Raw genomic sequence first — 27,842 nt, forward strand, 5'->3', positions numbered from 1 at the left:
TTATAATTAGTTTCCTAGCAGATGGGGACCATGTAAATCATATCCTAGCAGGAGACAGACACTGGGTTCTCCCAGATACATAGCATGCTGTAAGACAGCTGCTTTTATCCTACAGAGGTGACAGCCTGGCTTGGTGTTTAGGATTTAGAAAATAAATTAATATTTTATCACATACTGTTTATTACAGCTTCTTCACCCCACAGGCAGCAAGGAATAAAGGAAACGATGATTAAGTAGCTCTCAGGCCTCAGTAACCTACTGAGAGCAGAGTTATTTCCCTCTAAAGGAGGGTTGCGAAGTCTCCCAAGGGGACAATAGCATATCACTAATTGTGGTAGAATCTTAAGAAAAGGGGGCATAATTAATTGTTTATTTTGGAAGGACTAGTGTTGTGGGCTTCATTTTTTTCTTGGAATCAAGGTTAGTGGGGGCTATGGTAACCAGATCTCCTAAGAACTCACATACCCTTCCCTTTCACCCATCATACCTGGTTTCACAAGCAATAAGGGTTGTAGCCTAGCATTTTATAAACTGTCATCCTCCAGAATCGAAACCAACAAGATTTAAAATCTAGTTGGTCCTACTATGTAGGCTCTCATCATATAGCTCTGGACCCAATCTTGAACTCACATCATTCTAAAAACATCTCTTGGTGGGTGTCTGATAGGGCAACTATTCTAGGCACTAGATACCTCCCTGAGAAATTCCACCTTTCCCAGAAGAAAAAAGGAAGTTTTTTTTAGGGGAGTAAGCTTTGGGTACCAACTGGAATATGTCAATTCCCAGATTCCTGATTTGAAGTTAGAGAAAGGGACAGAGGGATAAGAAGACAAGGATACCAGAGGTCTTCTACCCGTTGACTTGGAAGATGACAGAAGACGACAGGGACATTTACCAGTTGAAGGAGAGACCTACAACTGATGTCAGGAGGAGTGAGGTTTTCTGTCTCCACAATCGTGCCCTGTGAGTTCTCATCCACTAAGCCTTAACAAAAAGCCATTCTCTATTATCCACGCCGAGTCCGTCAGCGCACATGATGTTCTCCATGAAGTTCAAGCAGTCTGAACACAAACCCTCCCCAGAGTGTGAGAATCTGATGCCTGGAGCAAACACAGCATGGCCATTAAGACAAGCACAACATGTAGGCATATTGCCGGGGGTTCAGTGATCACAGGAGCAAAGAAATTGGTTCTAAGGGTGGTGAAGAGAAAGGAAGACTAGAGCAGAAAGCCATGTGTGGGGAAGAGAAATGAAATGGAAATGAAAACTCAGTGGCAAGCCTTCCTGGTGCAGAGAAAATTAAATTGTTTCTCAGACTTCCAAGACTCTTTCAAATTGTGCTCAATTATAGAAGGCAAATGCTTATAGTTGTTCACAACCTCTGTGTAATCCAACCCATCCTGGTAGTAAAGCTGGTTGGGTTTTCTTGCTAGCCAGTGCCCTTTGCCTGGCGCTGTTGCATCCTCTGGGGTGGGCAGGCATTAACCTCCACCCAGCCTTTTCTACCTGACGCTCTCTTTGGAATCCCTGGTGTTGGAATTGCTGTTTAAGTGCCCCTGAGAGGTTATGGTTCTTTCATCTGATTTTTTTTTTTTTTATCTCCAAGCATTAAACTTAATAGTTACTTTGGACTGAGTCACTTGTACCAGATCCAGTGAAATGATGCCCTTAAATCAATAAAGATGAATACACAGAGTAATTTGCATGACTATCAGGATTTGTTTTAATAATACCCTGAAGTTCAATTTGGACTAGAAACTTTGAATACTGCTTTCTGGGAAACAGAGACACCTAGGTCTAGAACATCATAAATAACACATTTATTCATAGAAAACCTATCTCCATAAAAAAAAATGGTAAAGTTTTCAAAAAAAAAAATTTGTACAGGGCCCTGAGAGAGATCCTTGTTGCTTTGAATGTGCTAAAGTTATACATAGAGGGGGCAATTCCCAAGGTAATGAGAAATCTGAAAAGTAAATATAAAAATATGGCCGTAACCAATTTGAAAATTCTGAATTTTAGAAGTATAAGGTGTTGGTGGTACAACTTTTTTCTAACTCTCATGGCATGGCCAAGGTTTTTCTCTTTGAGATTTGGCTTATTTCCATTCTGACAAGCCGGTATATCTTGTGCATGGTTTTTTAAAAATGAATGCTGTAAAGATGGAAACGTTAAAAAACCACAAGGCTCTGCAGGTTATGCTGATGGGGAGAACAGAGAAGTATGAAAGCGTCCTGTGAGTCCAGATCAATATGAGTCTCCCAGAAGTTTGCCCAGAGTTAGGGAAGTGTCCTGTCACTTGAAGCACAGATGACTCTAGCTTAAGAAACGGTGGTAGACCAGCTGGCTGCTTCTGATGACAATACTTATCACTGGAAATTTTCACAGAATTCAGTGACAAGATCACAAGTTGATATCTTTTCATGCTAAGCAACTACTCAAAATCCCTAAAAATGATCCAAGGAGACTCGTAAGTCATCCTGCAATTTGTTTTAAAGTCTCTAATAATGAGGTGTGTGAACACTCATACATAAATATTTTTACAGTTATAAAAAGATTCTAAGAGGCATTGCCATTTCTTTGTTTTTCAATTTGTGATTTCTTCTTCCCATCTTGCTCAGTTCATCTGGCAGCAAGCACTTTATATATTCAGGACAAAATCTCTTGTTCCCATATGGTTGGCCAGAGCTCTCTACAACTCAAAATTATCACCCTTAAAAGGTTTCTCCCTGACATCCAGTTCATTTGTACTTGAACAGGATTAAAACTGTGTCTCATAATGAACTGATCTGAATCAAAACAAACCCACAAACACATCCTGCTCTAAGTTGTTAAATGACTGCCTTCAGCCTATCCCAAGTGGCGATTTAAGCAGGAGAGAGGAGAAATGTCACATTACCTGACACACAAGCCCCCTTTTCCCCCCACGTGTTAGAAACTCATGGATTTATGACAGTAGCTTTCATTCCCTGGGTGTAGTCCAAACTGTTACATGTCTGTGACAGTTTTGAAATTAAATCCATAGTTTTAAAGGAGGAGGAAAGTCAAGAGTACCCTCACCAGGGCTTGTGATACGCTTGCTGCTGAAAGCAAAGCTATTTCTGTCAGAAACCCATTTGGCCAGTACCTGGCATGCAGTGAATGGTTTAATTCTCCAGAGGAATGGGGGGATATCAAGGACAGAGATCTGAAGACTAAAGGTATTCCCTTTGAAATGCAGCAACTTTGGTTCTTCCAGGAGTTGTCCGCCTTGATGCCTTTCATCTGAAACCACTTCCTATAGGGCAAGAAAAAGAAAGAAGCACAACAGTAAAGTACCCAATTTCCTCCACATTTTCCTTCCATAGATACGTATACTCTCTCTCATGTGTCTCCCAGGAATAGACGAACAGCATGATGAGCACACTCTACTTTTATACCCCACCCCCATCCTTGCAAGGTCAGGACTAAGGGGCTACAGCCTGCTGAGAAATAAGGATCTGGACACAAAGAAACAATTGTTCTTTATTACTGTATTGTTGAGGCTTTTACACACACTGTGCCTGTCTTGAAAACTGGAAGACCTCCTTTGCCCCAAGCAAGCTGTAATACTATTGAGTTTCCAGAACTGTGTGAATTTCATCCTGATAGCGCCATAATCAAGGGATGTATTTGTACTTAACCTAACACATCATCATATTTCATGAGAAAGGGAGACACAGCCCCTCCTCCACTCTAGTTGCCTTGTTTGTCACTAACACAGGCATCATCCAATATTTATCCTTTAGCTCAAAATAAATGTTGCAAATGCATGTATCATGTTTATTTGTAGCAATGTTCACAGAAGTTATGCCAAAAGGCCAAGAAAAAATAAGTTGTCAAGTCAGTTTCAGCTCAGAAAGAAAAAGAAATCAAATTCCTGAGATAAATACTCCTTTATCTTTCACTGACAAATCTTTATAATTATATCTCATACAAACACAGTTCACATACATTCTATTAAGCAAACCATTTAACTGGTTCCAAATTTGTGGCGTGTAGAATCATCTCCATAAGACAAATGAAATAATAGAACAGATATGAATGCTATAAAATGTCAAACTACTGTAGGGGGTGAGGTTTTCAGCATTAGTGGAGATGAAAGATTTCCCTAAATCCCCATTTAAAAAAATCCCCGTTAACTGACTTATAATTTCCTTGCAGAGCTGGGATAAATAGGAAAACTGAAATCCTTTAATGATGTCCTATAATCTTCCCAGAGTCTAAAAAAGGTTGTAAGAAGCCAGGCACATAGGTTTATAAATACAATGAAACTTACATTTCAATTATCGGGGAGTGAAAGCAGCTTCAGAAGTTACCTTTCCCATCTCTTGTCTATGTATAGATTAACATTAATGAAAATGTTTCTAAGCAGCAGCTTTGCAGCTTTTATCCTTCCTGTGCACACCAACTGTTAACAGGCTGCTAGTGTCTCTTCTCAGGACTAAACGATTCCATTCCAGTGTCATTTTCTCCAGCTCTTGGGGTGTGGAAGGGGTGTGTCTTGGGGCCCTGAGTCAGCACTGAACTTGCTGCAATGATGGAAGTGGTCCATACCCGTGCTTTCCAATATGGTATCCACTAGCCAGAGTGGTTAGAGTGACTAAGGAACTAAGATTTTCATTTTAGTTAATTCAAATGTAGATATGCACACGTGGTTGGCAATTACTGCCCTGGACAGGGCAGTGCTAGACAATTCATTACATTGTGGGTCTAAGCGTTGGACATAATAACACAGTGACCAGTGTCTAGTGAGGGCTGCAAGCAGTGGAAGGAAAGAGGCAGGGTGGGAGGAAAGGGAATTAATGCCAGACGCTGACTTGAGGTCTTTACAGATGCTGGTCTGTTCCCTCTTTTGAGATTTAATGAGTGTCCAGTGGAGCAGTGCTTGAGCTGGGCACTGGGTGGACAGAAATAAAACACCAAGGAGCTCATAGTCTAGAGAGAGGGTCAGAACAGCAAGCATATGAGTATAATATAGTATCTAACTATTACAAATATGTATATTCCCAAAGGTTAAGGCAAGACAGAGGGTGCCTAACCCAGATGGGCAGAAAGGCCGGGAAATGAATTGGGAAATTAGTAGAGGAAGTGATATTTGAACTGAGCCTGGAAGTAAATATAGGGGCTACTCATGGGAAAGGGAGGGAGAGTGCATTCCAGACACTGAATGGGCTCTGCACAAAGGCACGGAGGCCTGACAGAGCTGGGATAGAAGGTTAGGGTGGAAAGTGTATGGCTGGAGGTGATGAATATTACAGGGCAGGGGCCAATCGCGAATTCTCCCTTACCATGCTAGGGACTTGTATTTTTGTTTAGAGTAATGTTGTTCGGGTTTAAGGGAGTATGAGAATTTTCTGAGGGTTATATAAACTCAAGAGGGCACTCATCTTGTAAACCAAAAATGGAAGCACAGGCTTCTAATCACATTTCTGCATGGTCTTGGGCAAGTCACTTAATCTTTAGGCTTCAGTTGTTTACTTGGGTTTATTCACAGCCAAGCAAAATCATTAGCATGGTAATATGCTAACTTCTTTTTGCCATTCAAGGTTAGAAACAGGGACAAATAAGAAATTTGCTATTCAAACCATATTAAAGCCATGGAATAACAACAGTGTTGACTTGTCAAAGTATATTTGACTGGGTAGGCTCTCTTAAGTGTATCCCTGTTCTTTAAATCTGACTTGCCTGAAAGTACAGAGAAATAAACCGAGGTCAGGCGATGAAGTGACTTGTTCAAGGCCATGAATTACTTGGTGTAGAGCCAGTCTATTTAAATGTTTAGAAACTACATAGCATCATCACGCTTGAAGGGAACTTAAGGTACTTATTGATTTAAAACTTGATTATTTACAGAGGAAAACATGGAGACCCTCCCCCTTATCCCCAAGAAAGTGATTTGCCTGAAGTCACATGGCTGGTGACAGAGCTACTATATCAGTACTTGTTCATGGCCTAGTATTTTTTTTCTACTAGATTTCCCTGCATTTTCGTATACTATGCTTGATTTTTTTAAGAGTCATGTGAAGGTCAGACTGCTATTAACACTGTCCCATAAGTAACTTTTCATTGCTGCAAGATATATGTAAAGATGACATAAGTCAGTCTGTTTTTCAATAAATGCTGGAGAGGGTGTGGAGAGAAGAGAACCCTCTTACACTGTTGGTGGGAATGTAAATTGGTGCAGCCCCTATGGAGGACAGTATGGGAGGTTCCTTAAAAAACTAAAAACTGAGCTACCATATGACCCAGCAATCCCACTCCTGGGCATATATCTGGAGAAAAACATGGTCCAGAAGGATACATGCACCCCAGTGTTCACTGCAGCACTGTTTACAATAGCCAGGACATGAAAACAACCTAAATGTCCATTCACAGAGGAATGGATAAAGAAGATGTGGTACATATATACAATGGAATATTACTCAGCCATAAAAAGAATGAAATAATGCCATTTGCAGCAACATGGGTGGACTTAGAGATTGTCATACTGAGTGAAGTAAGTCAGACAGAGAAAGAGAAATATTGTATGATATCACTTATATGCGGAATCTAAAAAGAAATGATACAAATGAACGTATTTACAAAACAGAAACGGACTCACAGACTTCGAGAATGAACTTATGGTTACCGGGGGTGGGGGGTGGGGGAAAGGATGGAGAGAAGGGATAGTTAGGGAGTTTGGGATTGACATGTACACACCGCTATATTTAAAAAGGATAACCAACAAGGACCTACTGTATAGCACAGGGAACTCTGCTCAATGTTATGTGGCAGCCTGGATGGGAGGGGAGTCTGGGGGAGAAGGATACATGTTCATGTATGGCTGAGTCGCTTAGCTGTGTACCTGAAACTATCACAGCATTGTTAATCGGCTATACTCCAATATAAAATAAAAAGTTAAAAAAAGATTTTTGCCCTGTGGTTATATATACTATCTAAGCCATCCCTGAGGATATTAGGAATTTTTAAAACGGATATCCACTTACAATTATCACCGAAGAAAATGGCACCTCTTAAAGATTTCTGCTTTAGGGCCTCCAATTAAATATAACCATAATTTATTTTTACTTTTTTTTGATTACTTTAATCTCCACATACTGAACCAACTACATACAATTAACAGTGTCTTGTAACCTTGTACAAAATATTAAGCAATTACAGCTATTTTGTAACAAAACAATTACTTATTAAAATGAAGAAGCCCAATTATGAACTAATCACTGTATTTATATATTTGTAAAGGCACAATTGGCTTCAGAGTGCAAGCTTAAAACCCTCTCCAAATAGGATAAATTGTACTTAACACAGAATTCCCAGTTACGCCCCTTAAACCTATTGTATTCCGCTCAGGGGCTGGGCCTAGACATTGTATTTTTAAATACTTCTCAGATGATGCTGACGTCCAGCCAGGTTTGGGAATCAGTGGTACAAACAACTCTGCTGAGCTCCTTTGGAGTCATTCACACGGATGCATCACCCCGAGAGTGGAATCTGATATCCATTTGATTTTTTCCTATCTGCCTCCTATGTGATAAGGGCCCTTGGCTAAACCTCTGAGTCTACTGTTAAATTGATATCTGTGTTAATTAAAGTAGAAAGTAGGGTCTGGCTGGTTTCTTGTATATAAGATGTACCTAAAGGCTATGGTTGGTGGTTTTTCTGTCTCTTCTATTTCATCATTTCACATTGGCGGTTGCTAGTCATCCAGGGCTAGGAGTTGTGGCCAGGAGAAACTTGTGCTTTGTGCCTCACTGAGCCATTTACGTTGATTTAATGAGACAGGCAGCGATATTCAGGTGTGCTTCAGGGATACTAAAACAAGCAGGCTGAATTTACATATTTCTGAGACAAAACTGTTGAACTTAAGTGTGCACACACACTCACAGAAGTGATGTCGCTGTGGTGTTTTCCTTTAACTGCTTTACGTGAATGATATTTTCCAAGGTTGTATTATTGATAAACACAAGAGCTACATCTGGAGGAAATCCTCTGAAATTAGATTCTAAATCTCCATTAATGCCAAGTAAGTAATGAGGACCCAGAGGTACTGAATAGGAGTGCTGGGAGAAATTGAGAAAAAAATTAGTTGTGTTTTTTTTTCTCCCCTAAGATAGGGCAAGTGCTTAATTCCTTGCTTTCCCTATGTTAAGGTTTGTTTGAACTGTGTGTGTGTGTGTGTGTGTGTGTGTGTGTGTCTGTGTGTGTGTGTGTGAGAGAGAGAGAGAGAGAGAGAGAGAATGTAATAAAATACAATAACAAAAACCTAGGTCTTAACATGTTACAACTTTGAAAATATATCACCATTCCTCAACCTTTGGTTTGAATTCAGCAAAAGCGCCAATGTCAAACACAAACATAAAATTGCAGCTCTAATTATTACAGAAATACAGGAACAGGAAGGACAAGAAGTCACTGGTCCCTTTCTCACCTTCAGGCAGATGGCATTTGTATTTTTTTTAAAAAGCCTATCTGAGCGGACTTAATTTTCCATAGAGATGGTTTTAGATGTATTTATTAGAACATAGCTTCAAAAATCTGAAACCAAATTAATTATGTCTTACCAAGGTGCATGAGGCATTTTGTTTTTGTCATTCAAAGAAATTGCTACTAGGATTCAGATGAAATATCCCCAGAGCAAATGGGAAGCAGCCCTGCAGGAGGCAAAGGAGGGCATGGCAAAAAATGAAGAATGTTTGTTTGATTACTAAAATCCTATAAAGGAATATTTTTTGGTGAGGCCACTATCTTGCCAGGTCCCCACCTAGTTCTAAGAGGACAGGAGAGTTGGGTCTAGAAGCTGCCGTTCTTCCAAGGATTTCCAGTGAGAGGGTGGGCTTTTAAATAGTTGCGGGGACATAGTTTCCCAGGGAGATGGAAATGGCGTGAAAATGCAACCATGTCCTTTAACCAGGCTTCCTTCTTGGTTACAAGCCCAGTTCTAGCTGGGTTCATATGTATCATTACTTTGAGCTATGAAAGATGTACTACAATAAATACAGCAACTGTCACAGCCACGCTTGGTCTCTATTTCCAAATCATGACAAACATTTTCATTACAGTGATAACGGAGGCAAATTCCAGGGTAGGCAATTTCTGCAGAAGTGCTTCATGAAAAAAAAACTACCTATGAATTTTGATTAAGAAGTTAGGGTTCTATTTGAGTTATAGAAGGTGAGTCATCACTGCATACGAGATGTTCAGCTCACACCACACAAGTTGGGACAAGCGAATATTAACGTGTGAAGTCTTTTAGAGGTTCCGGAAGTATCCTGTTGCTATGGCTTTCTTCAAGTGGAACTGTTTTAGTGGGTTAGTAACTATATAATTTTCCCCTCTAATTAAATAGCATATATGAAGCCATGAAAAATATGACATAGATGATTTGGGATATGAAGGACGTTGAAATGAACCTGGGGAGGAGGTCCTGAACACATTCACTTAGCAAGATAAAAATCCAGAAAGCAAGATTCCTTTTTTGCACAAAACTCAGAGACTAAGACCGCGGAGTAAACTGTTGTGTTCAGAAAAAGCTACAAGTTATGTTCTAATCTTTCTGTGGGCCAGAAAAGTTATTCAACCAAGGCTGATGGCCTCTCAGAAGCCCAGGGGAGAAGCATGCCCTTTGCTGTTCACGACAGCTGTCACACACATCCTGTCAATAACAAGTACAACCCAACTCAACTTTAAAATCAGCTGTATTTGACATAATAGGAGAGGGAAAGAATCACTGGAGGTAATCAGATTCCGATCAATGGGGCCAAAGGTATCTCCACTGGAAAAAAAACATTTCTCTACAGCAAAATTAAAGAATTTTAAGAAATCTCTCTCAGTGATGAAATAAAGATATTTATATTCAGTACGAGGGAGAATACCAATTTCCCGAGCATTGATTAAGAAGGGTCTACTACCCACAGGGATGGATAGTGGTTTGAAAAGCTGTGGTTTGAGCCTCACTTTCATGATTCCCACTGCAATTCAGCTGTTAACAGTTGAGCTCTTCTAGAATCTGAGAGCAGTGAATGGGAATGAAAATACATGATCTGCAAGTCCCTTAGAAGAAACTCCTTGGGCAAATGTCTAACTCACTGGTATACACATCAGCAGTGAGACTGTTATTCAAAGAAAATTCCAAACTGGTTATGATGGCTGACTTCCAAGGCAGTCGTGATGAACAGATCCTCAACAGTAACCCTAGTTAGCAGTGGGTTACTCACATGAGCCCGGGAGATTGGGAATCCTCCCCGCCCTCCATGTTTACTCAGCTTTCAAAATCTGGCTGAGTTACTAAACATCCAACTTGTGTGATGGTGCATTTTACAACTATTCAGTGGTGGTAGGAAACTCAGTTTTCTTTTTGAAGTACAGTTGATTTACAATGTTGTGTTAATTTCTGCTGTACCGCAAGCTTTTTTCTTATTAGTTATCTATTTTATACCTATGAGTGTATACATGTCAATCCCCATCTCCCACTTCATCCCACCACCACCACCACCACCACCACCACCACCACCCCGTGCTCTCCCCGCTTGGTGTCCATACATTTGTTCTCTACATCTGCGTCTCTATTTCTGCTGCCTTGCAAACCGTGTACAGCAAAGTGATTGTTTATATATATATATATATATATATATATACACACACACATTGTTTTTATATTCTTTTCCATTATGGTTTATCACAGGATATTGAATATAGTTCCCTGTGCTCTACAGTAGGACCTTGTTGTTTATTTATTCTATGTATAATAGTTTGCATCTGCTAATCCCAAACTCCCAGTGCATCCCTTCCCCCATCCTCTTGGCAACCACAAGTCTGTGAGTCTGTTTCTGTTTTGTAGATAGGTTCATTTGTGTCATATTTTTAGATTCCACATACAAGTGATATCATATGTCAGTTTATTATTTTTGATTACTGAATGTCAGGTATTTTATCTTGGAGAAATCCTCTTATTAGGGGGTCTCAGAAGCAGATGAAGAGTTTAAAATGCCATTCCTAGGATGAGGTTTAACTGCTTACACTGAAGTTCTTTGCAGAATGGCACCCCTTATGAAAAAGGTCCCTTTTGTGAACGGCCAAATAGGAAGCGTGCCCTTTATAATGACCTGTGCTACTGAAGAGGTACTCAGGGAAGATTTGGGCACATAGGTTGGCACTGTGTCACCTTTATTGGTTTATATTCAGGATTCAGGTCACTGTATCTCTTCTGTTGGTAAATATGAATTTTCCAGCTCAGTGTCTTAAAAGCTACTTCCTGAGGAAAAGCTCTGCATCATGGACTTAATGATCCAGAACTGGAATAGCTGGCATCTGGGATGTGTCAGGAGAGCTATTTATATAGGGGCAGAGCTCACACAGGCACTTCTGCATTATCTTTGCTGCTATTAATAAACTTGCACTCTTTGTGAGTAGCTAATTTAAAAGGAATCATGCATGATTAAAAGGACCAAAAATGGAAAGGAACCATCTCTGCCCTAGTAACCCTAAAAATTAATAGACTGTGTGTCCAGGATGTCACGTGACAGCCTGCTGAGAGGTATGCTTTATAATTGTTGTTCCCCAACTACAACCTTCAGGTGATCAAGCACTTTTCTTACTGCTCGCTGTACATCAAATAACTCTTGTTCCTGTGGTTCACGCCATTCTCTTTTCTGGACATGGTATCCCTTCCTCTTTTGCTCTTAAATCTCATTCATGCAAGAAAGTACCCTGAGGGTCCTCCAAAACTCTTCTCCAATTCCTCTCTTGCAATTGGGTCTCTGTTTTCTGAATCTCAACTATACTTCTAGTCAGTTTTCTCATTTAGCACACAGTGCTCCTTATGTGTTAATTTAACTCCTCTCTTCTTGACTGCCAAGTACCTTGTACCCTCAGCACACTGTTGGACACATAGTAACACAGCTCTTGTTTCGAGAGAGGTTTCCCCGTCTAGCCAGTGATGTGGGTTCATTTTCCAGACCCTCTGCAATCAGATTCTCTATTGATACCGATCTTCAGGAAACCCCATGCTTTCATGACACCACAGGAAGAATGACAGAGAAAAGGCTGACCTGAAATGCACAAGGGGTATTGTCCACACAGTAGACCCTCAAGTTGTAGTCCAGAGAGTTACAGGACATGCAGCCAAAAACCGCAACCTTGAGCTGCTTCACGGCACAGTCTGTGATTGGTTCTCCAGTGAGGGCGTATGTCCCGAAGCTGTCTAGGAGCACGTGGCACGCAAAGGGGTCCAAAAGGCAGTAACAGGATGTGGATTCATCCTCCACCGACATCACTTCCTGTTGGGAAAAGGTCTGTTGAATTCTCTCAGCTTGGGAAATAAAATGTGATTTAACAGTCACTTTGCAAGGACATAACATTTTTTTCAGAATATTTTCATTGAACTCATTTTCTCAAAATAACTGCTGACATCAGGAACTGAAGGAATGGCTATATTCAGGGTGTTGGGATAGCAGATTATAACAAACGTCACTTTCAAAGTTCTCCAATTTTCAGTTAATTTGTTCAAGGCCAAATTAAAAACAACAAAAAGACAGCCTTGAACATTAATATCAATGAGCAAACTTTTATGTTTTTATAAAGGTCTATTTCTGAAAACCTCTTTCCCTATCCTTAAGGTAATATTTATTTTCTTTCAAATATTTTTTCCTCTTTCATTCCATCAAAATCATTCACGAGGGGCCATTCAATAAATGGTTTGGATAAGACGTATCAGAATATTTCACCCTCCCTGAGAAGGTATGTGTGGCATGTGATAGAGCACGGATCTGACACCATCTGGATGTAAATGACTGTGCAGAAGTGCTGGGAAGAAAAACGAAGATGGTAAAAATCAAGGCAAAGCAAGAAATGGAAAAGAGAAAAAAACCTGGCCCCTTTATGAAACCCATAGAACTTAACACCCCAGGAAATTTGCCTGTGGTTGTATCACAACTGAATAAATAGCAGAATGCATTTTCAATAAAGAATAGCGACGAGTTTCAAGACATAGCTGGGCAGGGTAAATGTCATCCACTGAAGCAACTGGGAATTTTCTTCTCCTCAAGAAACATGATTTTCCCTTTTACTTCTTTTGCCTGAAGCACCGACTGGGGAGGTAGGATCCCAGGGCTGGAATAGGTCATTGTGTTCCAGCAAGATAATTCACCTGCTTTCATGCAAACTGACCTCAGACACCAAAGGAATCCCAGTCAGATAAATTAGAGGTTTCACTAAGAATAGTCATTCCACCACCATCTTTCTTAGCTGTGGCCGTCTCCCTTGTCCTTACTCTCCTCTTGTGGATTCTCATTTTGTCCCTTTTATTCTCTCCTTGTACTGTTTCTTGCATGTACTCATACACACAGGGCAAGATAGAATGATTTTCAATGCATTCATTAATTCATGAACATCTATTTAGCAGCTACTCTGTTTCTGAATACTTCAACATAGATTTGTTACAATCCCTCTGATGGCAAAAACAGATAGAGTGATTCCTTTTATGAATCCAGCTTGCTTGCCCTGGGCCTCTTCCCTAACCCCACAGAAGCCACAGAGGAAAGTCAGTTCAGACAGGGACATGGCCTGGGAACAAAGGCAGGAGTCACAGTCTTATGTACCAAAGGCAGATACACAGGGTACATGTCTATGAGGGTAATTACAACTGTATTCTAAAACCCAAAGAAAAAGCTCTGTATCCTCTCTGGCCTCTCTTTTCCATATTCTCCCTCCCTCCCTCCCTCCCTCCCTCCCTCCCTCCCTCCCTCCCTCCCTCCCTCTCTCTCTCTCTCTCTCTCTCTCTCTCTCTCTCTCTCTCTCTCTCTCTCACACACACACACACACACACACACACACACACAAACACACACACACACACACCCTGCCCCAAAACACTAGCCAATACCTTGAGGATGCTGTGAACACTTGCCACCAACCCTCTGAAAAACAAGTAAATGCTCACAAATTTCACAGCTGACTTTTGTGAAGAGAGGGTAAACGTTAAATCCATTCCATGGGTGGAACCCAAACCCCGTTTTTTTAAAAAAGAAAGACTCAGGTCTCACCTCCCACTTGCCCTGCTGGGTCCTCTTCTTTAAATGGATATTCCAGTGCTCAGAACTGACGTCTGCACAGTGTGGAATGGTCAGGGCAAAGGGAGTGGTGACGATCATGTCGGGGGGACCACAGGTGACTTCCGGACTCAGGAGCACCTCAGAGCCATCTGACTGGAGGCTGTACAGTTGGGGAAAGGATAAGAGAGAGAAGCATGTAAAGGAGCGGGGCATATTGGAGTGAGAAATTAGTTGCAGGTTTAGCAAAATCCTTTCCCGGGACTCCCTCCTGAGTAACACCACCTCCTGGAGGATGGCTCTTCTGGACCACAGCCATCTATCCCGAACTGCTCAAGCACACAGACTGAGGTTGAGCCCAGATTTCAAATCTAGGTTTTGAAAAACAAAATGACAGATGCTTCTTCAGAAATACACGGCAAGGCTTCCCTGGTGGCGCAGTGGTTGAGAGTCCGCCTGCCGATGCAGGGGACGCGGGTTCGTGCCACGGTCTGGGAAGATCCCACATGCCGCGGAGCGGGTGGGCCCGTGAGCCGTGGCCGCTGAGCCTGCGCGTCCGGAGCCTGTGCTCCACAACGGGAGAGGCCACAGCAGTGAGAGGCCCGCGTACCGCAAAAAAAAAAAATAATAATAATAATACAGGGCAGAGCAGGAGAAAGCAAAGGCCTGGCCGGCGGGTCACACACCAGCTGCTGAATCCTTAATCTCATCGATAATGTGATCAATGACCAAAGCCAAGGCCCTCATAGAAATGACCGATCTGGTAATCTTACCGTCATCACACTCCTTTCTCCCAACAACACATTCTATAAATATGTTTAATGCTAGTTAGCAACAAAACAAATTATTTTTGTAAACAAAGCAACACTTCAAACATACCAGGATTGAGTATGTCTCTTCTGGTTTTGAAAACATTTATTTTCTCCCAATGCACAAATACACAAGTTACATAGCAATAGCACAGCAGACAGTTATAAACGGCATAATCAAATACATAAATATATGTTTCATCTCTTTCCTATTTTAGCTCTAAATTTAAAATCATTCTACCTACACCTAGTGTTCAGATTTTTCCATATTGTGAATAATTTACAATAGGAAGGCAGAGCCACGAAACAGATCAAAGAAATTTAACTAAAAGGAAATAATACCACCTTACTGAATGCCTCCCTCTTCCATTTTTGTATCTTTTTAATCTCTGCCCCAAAGAGTAAATGGGGTAGTTCACAGGACAGCAGTCAATGAGAACTCAGAAGTCTCCTCATTTTTCCCAACTGCTTATATGTTTTTGAACAAGCCAGTTGATTTTTTCCCATTTTCACTTGTAAGAAATATACTGATACAGAATATAGTCTATAAAGCAGTTTAGGATGCTCAGATGAACAATGCAACATGAGAGCTAGGACTGGTATTATTACCTAAGCTTTCTCTCATCTCACCTAGGAAGGACATTTAAGAAATATCATCCCTGGTCAAAAAAGCAACCCTTTGAGCAGGATGGAATCAGTACTGAAAGATACTACCTTGTCTGTGATCTTGTGTAAACAAACAGGTTTTCTATGAGTAGGCCTAACATGTTGTTAATTTCTGAATTGCTTTTGTTGACACTGCTTGTTCCCTCTCCAGCTGGTCACCGCCACACTTTAGCTCATTATCTATAATTCACTGTTGCGATAAAAGGCACGGCCTATAAGCTAGAAGGAGCATCTTGTATCTACTGTATCTAAATGAGACCTGAACACCATCACAGCGTCTTCCTCCCTCCCCAAGAAGCACTGGAGCTGCCTTCCGAAAATTCAGCCTTCCACGTAGGCAAACCAAAGTTATCAATTCTTCCCATACAGGCAAAGCACAGACTAAACTGGAAATGTCTTTTATGCATTTATATGTCAAAGCAGGGCAGGCAAGTCAGGGAGGTGGGTGGGTTTGGAAAGACCTGTATTAGCAATGACAAATGCTCTATGAACAGCCTAGAACGCTATCCTTGAGGTTTGAAAAAAATGGAAAATTCCAGCGTAAGCTGTACCCAGCACGAGGTGGCAGCTTGTGCATGGATGCCTGCCAGCGGCCACTGGAGAGGGTTAAGTGCTTTCTGTGTAATTGCCACCTGCATCCTTCACAGACAGGGATAGCAGGGGTGCTTCTGAGTGACCAATGACAAGCTCTCCTAAAAGAACTATTTAATCGCTTTCAGAGAATGATCCCCCTTGTTGAACATATTATTCAGACATATGGGAATTGGGGGAATTATTTAATGCCAAGTGAACGGAAAGCAGCTAATTAGGTGAACTCTCACACTCATTGTGAATAGCAGGCCTCCTTTCGGTAATAATGTAAGCAGCATTAGGAGTCGGAGATGGTGCCCGTAGAAACTTAGGTGGGGACTGGGATGGGGCTTTGCATTAAGCGGCCATTGGGCATTCCGGAAGTGCAAAGGAAGTAAATTAAGACATATCTAATCCTCCTACTGTGAGAAGGGTGTCCGTGCATGTAGGTCTCTCTGTGAAGGAACAAAACTTAATCTCTCCGTTTTTTTCCCCGACAATTAATAATAATTTGCCCTTTTCTGCCACCTTCTATCTGTGGCAATCAGGGAGATTTACAGATATTGATTAAAGCTCTCCACACGCCTGTGTGGGCAGGTGGTAACAATATAAGGTCACAGAGAAGTCAATCAAAGAGAGGGCAGCCAAATCAGCCCCTATTTCTGACTTCCAGGCTCCTGACCCCTGTGAGCAGATGCACTTTGTTTCTCTGTTAGCACTAGGAGATTGCTGGTCGACCTGCTGGCTCTTGTGACATCCCAAGTAAAGATGGAGGAAAAGATGTAGCGCAAGTGTAGCCATGAATACAGACCTAGGACATCTAGGGACAAGACAGCGGGGGAGAGGAGGCTTTAATTGGGCAAAACCAAAGATTTGTGAGGAAAGCATGGATGGCATTTAAGTTTGCCCACATTATACAGTATATGCCAAGGAAGTATTCGTGCTCTTGCTAGGTGTTAAAAAAAGAAAAAAGGCAACACATTTTTCTAAAATTGCTGTGAGCTAATAATAACTGGGAACTAATAACAGCAGCGATTTCAGGACCGTGATATGAACAACATCAGTGCCTCACACACCCTCCTGTATGAAAAGGCTGGTGGCGTGAGACTTTTGCTATTTAATTTTTTCATCGTGTCCCCTGCCACCCCAGCCTTTTTCTCCATATATATGCTGTGCATGTTTACGAATGCTTACGATACAAAAAGATCAATAATTTAAGAGCCAGGTCTGTGTAAGCAGGTGGCTTGTTGAGTAACTATACGGAAACATGGTTGTGAATTCAAATTTCTGCTCTCGCAGTGCAGCTGAGAATTCTGGAGAAAATTCTGCCAGCTTTGCAGCTTTGATACCCCCAACCACAAAATAAATATACATGGCAGGAAAGGGTGCTGGTAAAGGGCCTGGGAGCATCTTGCCTGGGAATCTGGCAAGACAGAAAGCCCCACGTGACTAACCCTGTTTAGTTACTGGCAGGGGAAACCAAGAGGAGCTGCAGAGAACACGGAATGTGGATGAAAAGAACATTCTTGTGTCCTCACTGTGCTCTTTGTGGCATCATCCCTGATATTACACCCCTCATCTGACTTTTTCTGTGGCATGAAAACCAGACATGGTGGCAGAAGGGAAAGCCTTTCAGAGCCTCACTTGCCTCCCATGCGACGTAATACCTACTCTAAGATTGTTCTAGAGTTAAAAGAAGTAAAGCCTAAAAAGCGCCTAGTATGTGCTCCATGCATAAAAGTTTTGCTTTTCAACTCTAAACCCTCACCTCTCCTACCTTTTTATGAGTCTTATTTCTATAGCAACTGTGTTTTTTTTTTTTTTTGCGGTATGCGGGCCTCTCACTGTTGTGGCCTCTCCCGTTGCGGAGCACAGGCTCCGGACACGCAGGCTCAGCGGCCATGGCTCACGGGCCTAGCCGCTCGCGGCACGTGGGATCTTCCCGGACCAGGGCACGAACCCGTGTCCCCTGCATCGGCAGGCGGACTCTCAACCACTGCGCCACCAGGGAAGCCCCGCAACTGTGTTTTTGAGATGGCCACTTTATTCACTAGATGGTTCTTATCTCAGTACATGCTTTAAGAGAATCCCCAATGCCTTAGGGAAGTGCACTATAAGAAATGAAGGCACCTTGGCAGTGCTTTCACGTTTCCCTTCCATGGTCTGTCCTCAACTCATGGTATTGAGTTGAGGAATCCCACTAAAAATGCCCGCTTGTTTCCCCTCAAGGAACTGCAGCTGTTTCTGCTGCTCTGGAATTTTCCTCCAGACATCCCCATGATTATCTCCCTAGTGCCCTTCAGGCCTTTGCTGCAATGACACCTACGAACAAGGCGTTCCCCAATTATGCCTGAGCCGTGGAACTGCAACATTCCTACATCAAAAGCTGAGCTTTGTTTTTCTTTGACCTCACACTCATTGCCCTCCAATGCACTGTACCATTTGTTTATTTTTCTCTTCCACAGACTGAAATGTAAGCTCTATGAGGCCAGGGATTTTTTTTTTTTCTGTTTTGGTCATTGTTGTACCCATTTCCCACACCCAGTGCCTAATATAGGCTGCAAGCACTCACAAATATTTGTTGAAGCAAGCTTAGGAGCCAGTGGTTTCCACTGATCAAATCTGGAACATCTTGAGCATCAAAGTGAATAATGGTAGTAAAGGATGCTAACCCACTGAATAACACAAGAACCCACGAAAGATACAGATATAAATGAATGGATGAGTGGGAAGGGAAAACTCTTCCATACAATAGGAAGCCAACTAATAAATGTAGGAAGTCATCATTTGACAACGAGTCATATTAATAACTGACTCAGTTAAGAATTATGAACGGGATGCTAATATAATTGGTGAAATTTTTAAGAAAAGAACTATTTACGTGGTTTCAAAGTATCTTCCCACAAGGTACTTAATAATTACAAAGGGTAAACATGACTTTATACTTGAGAACCTTGGCAGACACCACTAACCCAAGTTATCAAAGTTAATCTTGCCAGTAATGGGATGAATTTTCAGAACATACTTCCCGATAAGAAAAAGTGAAAAGAACTCAGCATCGCTTCTGTAACATTCCTGCCAATAATACATAACCTGAATCTAATCATGAGAATTATCAGACAAATACCAGCCCAAATTGACGGACATTCTGCAAAATAGCTGATGTGCACTCTTAAAAGTAGTCAATATCATGAACTAGAGACAGACTCAGGAACTACTCTAGATCCAAGGAGACCAAAGGCATGTGACAACAAAACGAAGTGAATGGAACTGGATTTTCATTTGCCATAAAGGACATTATTCAGGTAAGAGGTGATATAGGAACCAAGTCTGCAGAGTAGATAATAGTATCGTATCAACGTTAATTTCCTGATTTTGATAATTGTGCTGTGGTTATGTAAGAGTTTGTGTTTAGAATATACACACTGCAGTATTGAGGGGGAAAAGGGACATCTTGTTCACAATGGTTAAAAAAATATATGTGGATGTGTATTTATTAATTCCTCTGTCCGTATGTGCATGTCTCTCTCCATGCACATGCGGAGAAAGAGTAGAACACAGTAAATGTAGTTAAAAGCATTAACATTTGTGAATCTGGATGTGGGAGAACTGGGAACTCTTTATACAGTTGACCCTTGAACCACATGGAGTTTAGGGGCGCCAACGCCCTGTGCAGTCGAAAACCGTGTCCATGGCTCCACATGCATGGATCCAACCAAGCACAGAGAGCACTGTTTACTATTAAAAAGTGAACCCACCCAGTTCAAACCCGTGTTGTTCAGGAGTCACCTGTACTATTCTTGCCACTTTTCCTTAAGTTTGAAATTCCATCGAAACAGACAAAAAAATATGAATGAATGAATGAAGAGAGGCCCAGGGAGAATCTGTCCGGAACTCTTAAAATGAAGTCAGCAGGGTCGCTGACAGCTACACACGACGTGTGGTGGAGGTGATGAACGTTCTGCGCTTGGTGGTGGTGAGGTCATGGTCCAAACCTTGGCACATCGTGACTCACATTCTGCAGCGCCAAGGTCACAACATAAGGTCACGGTGAAGGTCAGCTACAAGGTGGCAGGTGCTCACCACGGCAGGTCTGGAGGTGCATCCGGGCACATTTTGCTTTTGCTCTCAATATCTCTTGACCTGACTCTAGGCTTGTAGCGCGTCACTCTCTTCAAGCAAAACAATCAGCTCCATATTTAAAGACGAGATTTTCACTGTTGTCGTCGTCGGCCACGCTGTGCTTGGTAATTATCGTTACCTCCTCTCCTCCCTGTGGTCTGTATTACAGATGAATGTAGGTTTGATCACCTTTACCCAGAGCATCACTCAGGAATGCGGGCAGGAGAGTAATGATAGTTTTACTATGCCAGACCCTGGGTCAATCCATAATTAAAGCATATTTTAATGGAATAGACATAAAAGGCCGATGGATGGAAGCTGTACTTAGTTTTAAAATTAGAGCTCTGAAAGCAAGCTGGCTCCAGCCTCCTACAGTTTGGGGCCTGAGATGACATAGTTTTACTATTATTATTCTCTTTTTCTCTTTTCATTGAAACCCTCGTACACCGACCTAGAGTGCTAACATTGCTATGGATAAAAATCAGTTTGCGGTTTATGATTTCTCGTTTTACTCGAGTCAGATACCTGTCTCACTCTGCAGCTCTGACCAGATCTTTGAGATCAGTCCCAGGAAATGATAATCACAGACTCTCTCGGAGATATGGGCCCTTTAGAAAGCCAGCGTGGCTCATCAGTCCATCCCAACAGCATGACTAGGTTTCCTGGGGGATTTCTCTCTAGTAACTGCTATGTATGATTTAAGAAAATAGACTTCTGGAAAGGGAGAATAGGGGATCAGGAGCAGAATAGAGGAGAAAAGAGAGAAGTTGAGCAAAATCTCTTTTCAGTCTTTAAGTGGCCCTAAAACTGTAAGGTGGTTTCAAACTCCTTGGGTAGCTTGTTTAAAATTATATTCCTGGATACCACCCATGACGATTCGGATTCAGTATGTCTGAGGTAGGAGCTGGGAACTCATGCTTTTCACTTGCGTTCCTTGCTTGCAAGTTAGCCCTGGCACTAACGTTTGAGAAAAGTTGTGTGGCTCTTGAGAAAATATCCGAAGCAAAGCCTCACACAGCGGGGGCTGGGTGGGCTGTCAGATATACATCGGGTAAGCTTCTGAAATGGAATTCAGATGCCGGTCAAGTTGAAATGCTCACGATTATGGCTTTGGATATTGCTCCTATGGTTGAAAATGCAAATGCACAGGGACTGTTCCTACATCCTCTTTCTCTAAGTAGCACGTGTATTAACATGGAAGGCTCTCAGGTTGGGGGGTTGATTAGCAGTAACCGTTACAGCTCTTCAAGCCATTCTACGCCATTAGTTGGGGCGGGAGAGGAGCAGTTAGAAGGGTGGATTACAATAAGCAACAAGCCCAATTAACTGAGGATGGAAGCAGACATCTCTGCTAAGAAAGGGTTTAAAGATCTGTGTCACCCACTTGGTATTATGTGCAATAGGATCACGGGAAGGGAGCTGGCACAAGGGGCTTGGGGTGGGAGGGCAATTACATACAGGCTGGAATGAGGATTTGACCTTGCTGAAGTTTGAGTAACGCCACACTGAGAGATTAAACTGTTTGCGGATGTTCAACGGCTTTCGTTTGCACACACATTCAGAGGGTGTTTACCAATTAATATACTGAAGGAATCGCAAATCATGTGTAAATCATCAGTTCCTAGACACAATTTACACCTCATCTTTCATGCAGTGTTGGCGTTTTAGTTTTGTTTACTATGAGAAGTGGAATCATGATGGCTCAGGGAGGAGAGTGCTTTAAAGTGAAAGGCGGGGAGGAGAGAAGAGATCTAGGCGGCATGCTGCTATGACAGTGTTTATTATCTGCTAAGTGGTTTACTCATTGGCATTTTGAATGGGCAAAACAGCTTTCCCCGAGGAACCTGAGTCCTATGTCATAGAATCATTTCATTTCGGGGGCTGGGAAAGGACCTAAGAGCAATCAGGCCAACACCAACGCCATTCAGATGAGGAAACAGAAAGGACATGCTACCGGGTGGAGGGACATGGCCGAAGTCACACCCACTTGCGACAGAGCTGGGATTAGAATCTCCTGTCCTGTGGTGGTCCTGGGGTGTGTGTCTGTGTGGGGCAGCAGGGAGGGGGACAGGCAGTGGGAAAGATGGATGTTCCCTGGGACATGGTCTCCAAACCTGGAACTTCGAAGGTGTCATGTTGGCATGAGAATTGCTAATATTGTTTTCATAGACCCTGGAGAAAGCCTTAGGAAAACAGGGCTTTGAGATGCGTAGAGTGGTCACAGAGGCCTGTGTTGGTTTCCTATTATTGCTGTTCCATAGACTTACTGGATGAAAACAACCCAAATGCATAATGTTACAGTACTGTAGGTAGAAGTCCCATAGAGCTAAAATGAAGGTGTCAGTGGGGCTGTGTTCTTTCTGGAGGTTCTAGGAAAGGATCCATTACCCTGCCTCTTCCAGCTCCTAGAGGCTGCCTGCATTCCTTGGTTGGGAACTCCTTCTTCCATCTGTGAGCGGTTTAACATCAGTCTCCTTATCTGAGTCTGGTATTCCCGCCTTCCTCTTACAAGGATCCTTCTGTGGGCTCACCTGCATAATCCAGGATAATCTCTCCTTCTCAAGCAAGGTCCTTAACCTTCATCACATCTGCAAAGTCCCTACTGCCATGTAAGGTTCCGGGGATTAGGATGTGGACATCCTTGGGGCGCCATTCTTCTGTCTACCACTCTTCCGTCTACCACCAGGACTTTCATGGCTTGTTCACTTTAAAGTGAGGACCTAAAGACCCCTCTGTCACTGCCTCCTGACCCACTGCCGTCTCCCAGACACCTCACAATCTTGGAGGTGTCGGTTGACTTTTGGGTTATCGTCACACTTCAGCTGCAGAAGTTTCTATGCAGAGTGAAGCTCCATATCTGCATATAACGTTATGGGGTCCTGGGAAATTGTTAAAGACGGTGACCAAGGGAGTGAGGCGGTTGATCATCCAGGTTTTCAAAGGGTATGTTTAATTAATTAATTAATTAATTAATTAAAGCAATAAGAATTTATTTTCTCACAGTTCTGGGGGCAAAAAGTCCAAAATCAAGGTGGCACTTCTTGGCTTGTGGAGCATCACTCCACCCTCTGCCTCCACCATCACACGGTGTTCTCCCTGTGTGTCTGTCTCTAGTCCATTTCTTTTTTTAAAAATTATTATTAGCTTCTGCTTTATAACAATGTGAATCAGTCATACATATACATCTGTTCCCACATCAAAGGGCGTGTTTTAGTAAGTAGGGAGGGCAGCCTCAGGGTGGGTTGGCATCGTCTCCTGGCATTTTTATTAGGCTATAACTAAGTGAAGTGGGCAGGATGATATATATTAAATATCTTAATAGGACAGGTTATTTCTACTTCCAGCATGGGCAATAAAAGAGATGGCACATACAAAATAAAAATAATTATAGTATGTGCGGTTCCTTTACAATGTGCAATCAAACTCATGAACCAATGACTTTCCTCTTATTGAATTAAGGTGCCCCTTCCATTCAGACCTATTAACCATGTTCACAGACCATTGTTATCTTGTCAATGGCATCTTTAATTAAAGACCCCTCTGGACCACTCTAATCACTTCACATTGTGAGCTCACACGGGCTTCAAAGGCACTTTGATTAGAATGACGGCAATTTTTCTTTATGCGTGTTTGTTTGTGGACCAAGGGGGTGGTGTGAGGTATAAGGGTGGCTAAAGGCCTCGATATGAAGACATTCTCCTTCCGAAAAGAGCAGATCATAAAATGACAGTGTGAGAATCCCCCCGCCTTTTCTTTTCCCTCTTTCACTATTTTTCTCTTCCCCTCATTCTGGGGGCTAATGGCATTATAGTCTAACCTAAATGGCTCTGTGAAGAAAGCATTGTGATTTTACTGCGGAAAAGAGCACAATCTTCAGCTAAAGTTGCATTAACCCTTCTAGCCCATTAAGGTACCATTTGATAAACTGCCCCTTTTATTGCACTGCGTGACACTGGCAGCCTGAAAGAATTAATGTGTTTCCCAAATGGCAGCAATGTATTCCCCCTCACTAGCACAGGTAGTACCTTTGTTTGTTACTTCAGAGCCTCTCTCCTCCTCAGTGGTCCCCTATGCCTGTTATAGGGTTAATTAATGCCAAATCCCCTCAAAGGGATAGGTAGACACCATTAATTTGATTCTTCCAATAAAGATTTCTAAAACTCAAAGCAACAAGCCAAATTCAAATCCATGACTGCCCACTAAACAGAAACAGTGACAGGGATAATTCGTTCATTTATATCCATCACTATCTAGCATGGAAAGCCTGGCAAAGTGGACAGGGACAAAGCTTGTTTAAGGTGGCATAAGCACCCACCCCAGCTTGACTGGTCATTGATCTCTTAATCTAAATACGAGCCCGCCCAGAGTCCATTGTTCGGACCCATAGGATATACCTCTAAAGTACCAATCATAGGCCAGAATGTTATGAGAAACAGAGGTAGACAAAGGAATTGATGCAGGATGTCCTTTGTATCATCACAAGGCTCTTGATTTTACTTTTAATTTTTTATTGAAGTATAGTTGATTTACAATGTGCTAATTTCTGCTGTACAGCAAAGTGACTCACTTATACTCATTCATTTTTTAAATATTCTTTTCCATTATGATTTATCCCAGGAGATTGGACATAGTTCCCTGGGCTATATAGTAGGACCTTGTTGTTTATCCATTCTAAATGTAATAGTTTGCATCTACTAACCCCAAACTCCCAGTCCATCCCTCTCCCTCCCCCTCGACAACCACAAGTCTGTTCTCTATGTCTGTGAGTCTGTTTCTGTTTTGTAGATAGGTTCATTTGTGCCATATTTTAGATTCCACATATAAGTGATATCATATGGTATTTGTCTTTCTGACTTACTTCATTTAGTATGATCATCTCTAGTTGCATCCATGTTGCTGCAAATGGCATTATTTCATTCTTTTTTTAATGGCTGAGTAGTATTCCATTGTATATATGTACCACATCTTTTTATCTGTCGATAAACATTTAGGTTGTTTCTATGTCTTGGCTATTGTAAATAGTGCTGCTATGGACATTAGAGTGCATGTATCTTTTCGAATTATAGTTTTGTCTAGGTATATGCCTAGGAGTGGGATTGCTGGGTCATATGGTAACTCTATTTTTAGTTTTCTGAGTAGCCTCCATACTGTTTTCCATAGTGACTGTACCAACTTACACTCCCACCAACAGTGTAGGAGGGTTCCCTTTTCTCCACACCCTCTCTAGCATTTGTTATATGTAGACTTTTTAATGATGGCCATTCTGACCGGTGTGAGGTGGTACTTCACTGTAGTTTTGATTTGCATTTCTTGAATAATTATGATGTTGAGCATCTTCTCATGTGCCTACTGCCCATCTGTATGTTGTCTTTGGAGAAATGTCTATTAAGGTCATTTTTCGACTGGGTTTTTTTGTTGTGGTTGAGTTGTATGAGCTATTCGTATATTTTGGAGATTAAGCCCTTGTCAGTCGCATCATTTGCAAATATTTTCTCACATTCCACAGGTTGTCTTTTCATTTTTTTTTTTAATTTTAAAAAATTTTTTGTGCTTTCCTTTGCTGTGCAAAAGCTTGTAAGTTTGATTAGGTACCATTTGTTTATTTTTGTTTTCATTTCTATTGCTTTGGGAGACTGGCCTGAGAAAACATTGGTATGATTTATGTCAGAGAATGTTTTCCTACACTCTCTTCTAGGAGTTTTATGGTGTCATGTCTTATGTTTAAGCCTTCAAGACAAAGCTCTTGATTTAGAGTGAACACTTAATATGTTTGCTATCACTGAATTAAACTTTCTGCTGAGTCTAGGCATGTGTTAGTAGTTAAATGGGAATGACTCAGTATCACTGAGTCAGAGCTCAAGCAAATTCCATGGATTTTGTATCTTTGTAATTAAAAAAAAAAGGATAGGCAAAATAATATCAAAATGTAGCATGTAGTTTGCACAGGACTTCTCATATTTAAAGTCACTTTACTGTCCTCGCTCAAATCCTGGAATGCAGTGAATAATACACAAAATTTATAGATGATAAAATTGAGGCCTGGAGAAAGAAAATGACTAGCTCAAAGCCACCCAGGCTGGACGTGGCAAAGGGGATTGGAACTCAGGCCTTCTGGATCCCTGTGTTGTTCTTACTCTGCTCTATCATCTCATTTCTGATAATTCTTTATTTCTCATGCAGTGTCAATGACTAAGTCTGTACTACTTTCCTGACAAGTTTTGTATGTCATTAGTTTACTTCAGGATTGGCAGAGTCTTACCTAGCTAGGAAGGCAAAGAAAACAAAAGGCAGGCAGAAGATCCCACTGTGCATGAGGCATACAAACATGGTCCATGCCCAATACTGGGACATTTTGCTGTAAGTAGCATTGTTGTCACATGCCCCGGCCAAATGTGGGATTTCAATTCAGCAGTTGTCTGTTTTCTTGAATATATTACATATTATTTTTGTCTTTTATTTATTTATTCTTTAATCAGTTTTCTTCCTATCCCTTTTCTCGTTAAGTCAAAGAGCTGTGTTTATTCCCTGGAAAGAAATCCAGAGCTGCTCCCAGAGCAGCTGTTATCACAAACTCTCAGGTGACTTCAGCTGGCAAGTCTCTCTCTACTAATTAATCATCAGTTTCCAAGCCAGAATTCTGGGAATTATCTCCAAGTCCCCCATCTCTCTCACCCCACATTAACACACGCATGTGTACACCAGCGGACCTGGCCGAGTTTCTCCCCAAGTCTGTCTCTCAAAGCTCCCCATTGGGCGAGAGCTCCGTGACCCCCAACTAGGTAGGGTCTACAAGCCCCTTGGCAACCTGAATAAGCTACAGAAGACAGACCTTTATCCTTCCTCCCCCCAGTAAAGATTTCTTGGGGTTCATGTCTCTCAGGGGGGATTTGAGGCAGGATGGTAGATGGACCCCAGGCTGAACAGTTTCTCCCTTGTGGACAGAAACTCCATAATAGCAGAAACTCCATAAAAGCAGGATGATGGAGGAGGCTGGGCCCTGCCCAGATAGAAGATAAGAGACCACATATTCCTTATTCTTGAAGTCAAGGAGACCTCCCCAACTACACATGCGCAGAAAGGCTCCCTGGAGGTCAAAAAGGAAAGGGGTGACACCTCATAGTAAGTGATGAAAACTACCCATAGGCTTCTTCACTAGAATCCATCTTGGCTAAGAGATGCGGACGCACACAGGGGAGGACCCTGAGATAAACCAAATACGGACTCACAACCCGGCAAAGCAAGATGATTGGTCAAAGGAAATCCGGAAGAAATGCCCCATAAAAGTGATTCAAACTGCCATGAGGGTGCGACTCTGAGTCCACCCGTGTGTCTATCCACACGTACCGTACTTTTTCCTCCTAATAAACACTTGCTTCACTTAAAAAAAAAAAAATCCCCATTGACAGCAACGTGGGGATTAGAGAAAGGATTTAAAACGTTCGCACCTAGAGACAAGGACACTCAAAAGTGACTATAATTTACAGTCCAAATTGAGATACTTTTGAGTGTGAAAAGGAGGGCTATTAATATCTGTGCTAGGCAAAATGAGGCATCTTTTCACTGTGCTCAGAAGGATACTAGTATGATGAAGACTTTAACGTGGCCAGTG

At 41.9% G+C, this 27,842-nt stretch overlaps 1 protein-coding gene across 3 annotated transcripts in view; it reads right to left on the reverse strand.

The window, feature by feature from the left end:
* The window catches only part of UNC5D (unc-5 netrin receptor D), a gene marked incomplete at both ends in the record, with an annotated part of 603,454 nt that overhangs the window by 30,558 nt on the left and 545,054 nt on the right, over window positions 1-27,842 (reverse strand). For all 3 annotated transcript variants that reach the window (XM_079726836.1, XM_079726834.1, XM_079726835.1), the window contains 3 exons: window positions 3,128-3,277; window positions 12,069-12,296; window positions 14,061-14,229. In XM_079726836.1, coding sequence (XP_079582962.1) covers window positions 3,128-3,277; window positions 12,069-12,296; window positions 14,061-14,229 — 547 coding nt within the window. The remainder of the gene's footprint in view (window positions 1-3,127; window positions 3,278-12,068; window positions 12,297-14,060; window positions 14,230-27,842) is intronic.

Source organism: Hyperoodon ampullatus (genome assembly GCF_949752795.1).
Source record: "Hyperoodon ampullatus genome assembly, chromosome: 20".
Classification (NCBI taxonomy): Eukaryota; Metazoa; Chordata; class Mammalia; order Artiodactyla; family Ziphiidae; genus Hyperoodon; species Hyperoodon ampullatus.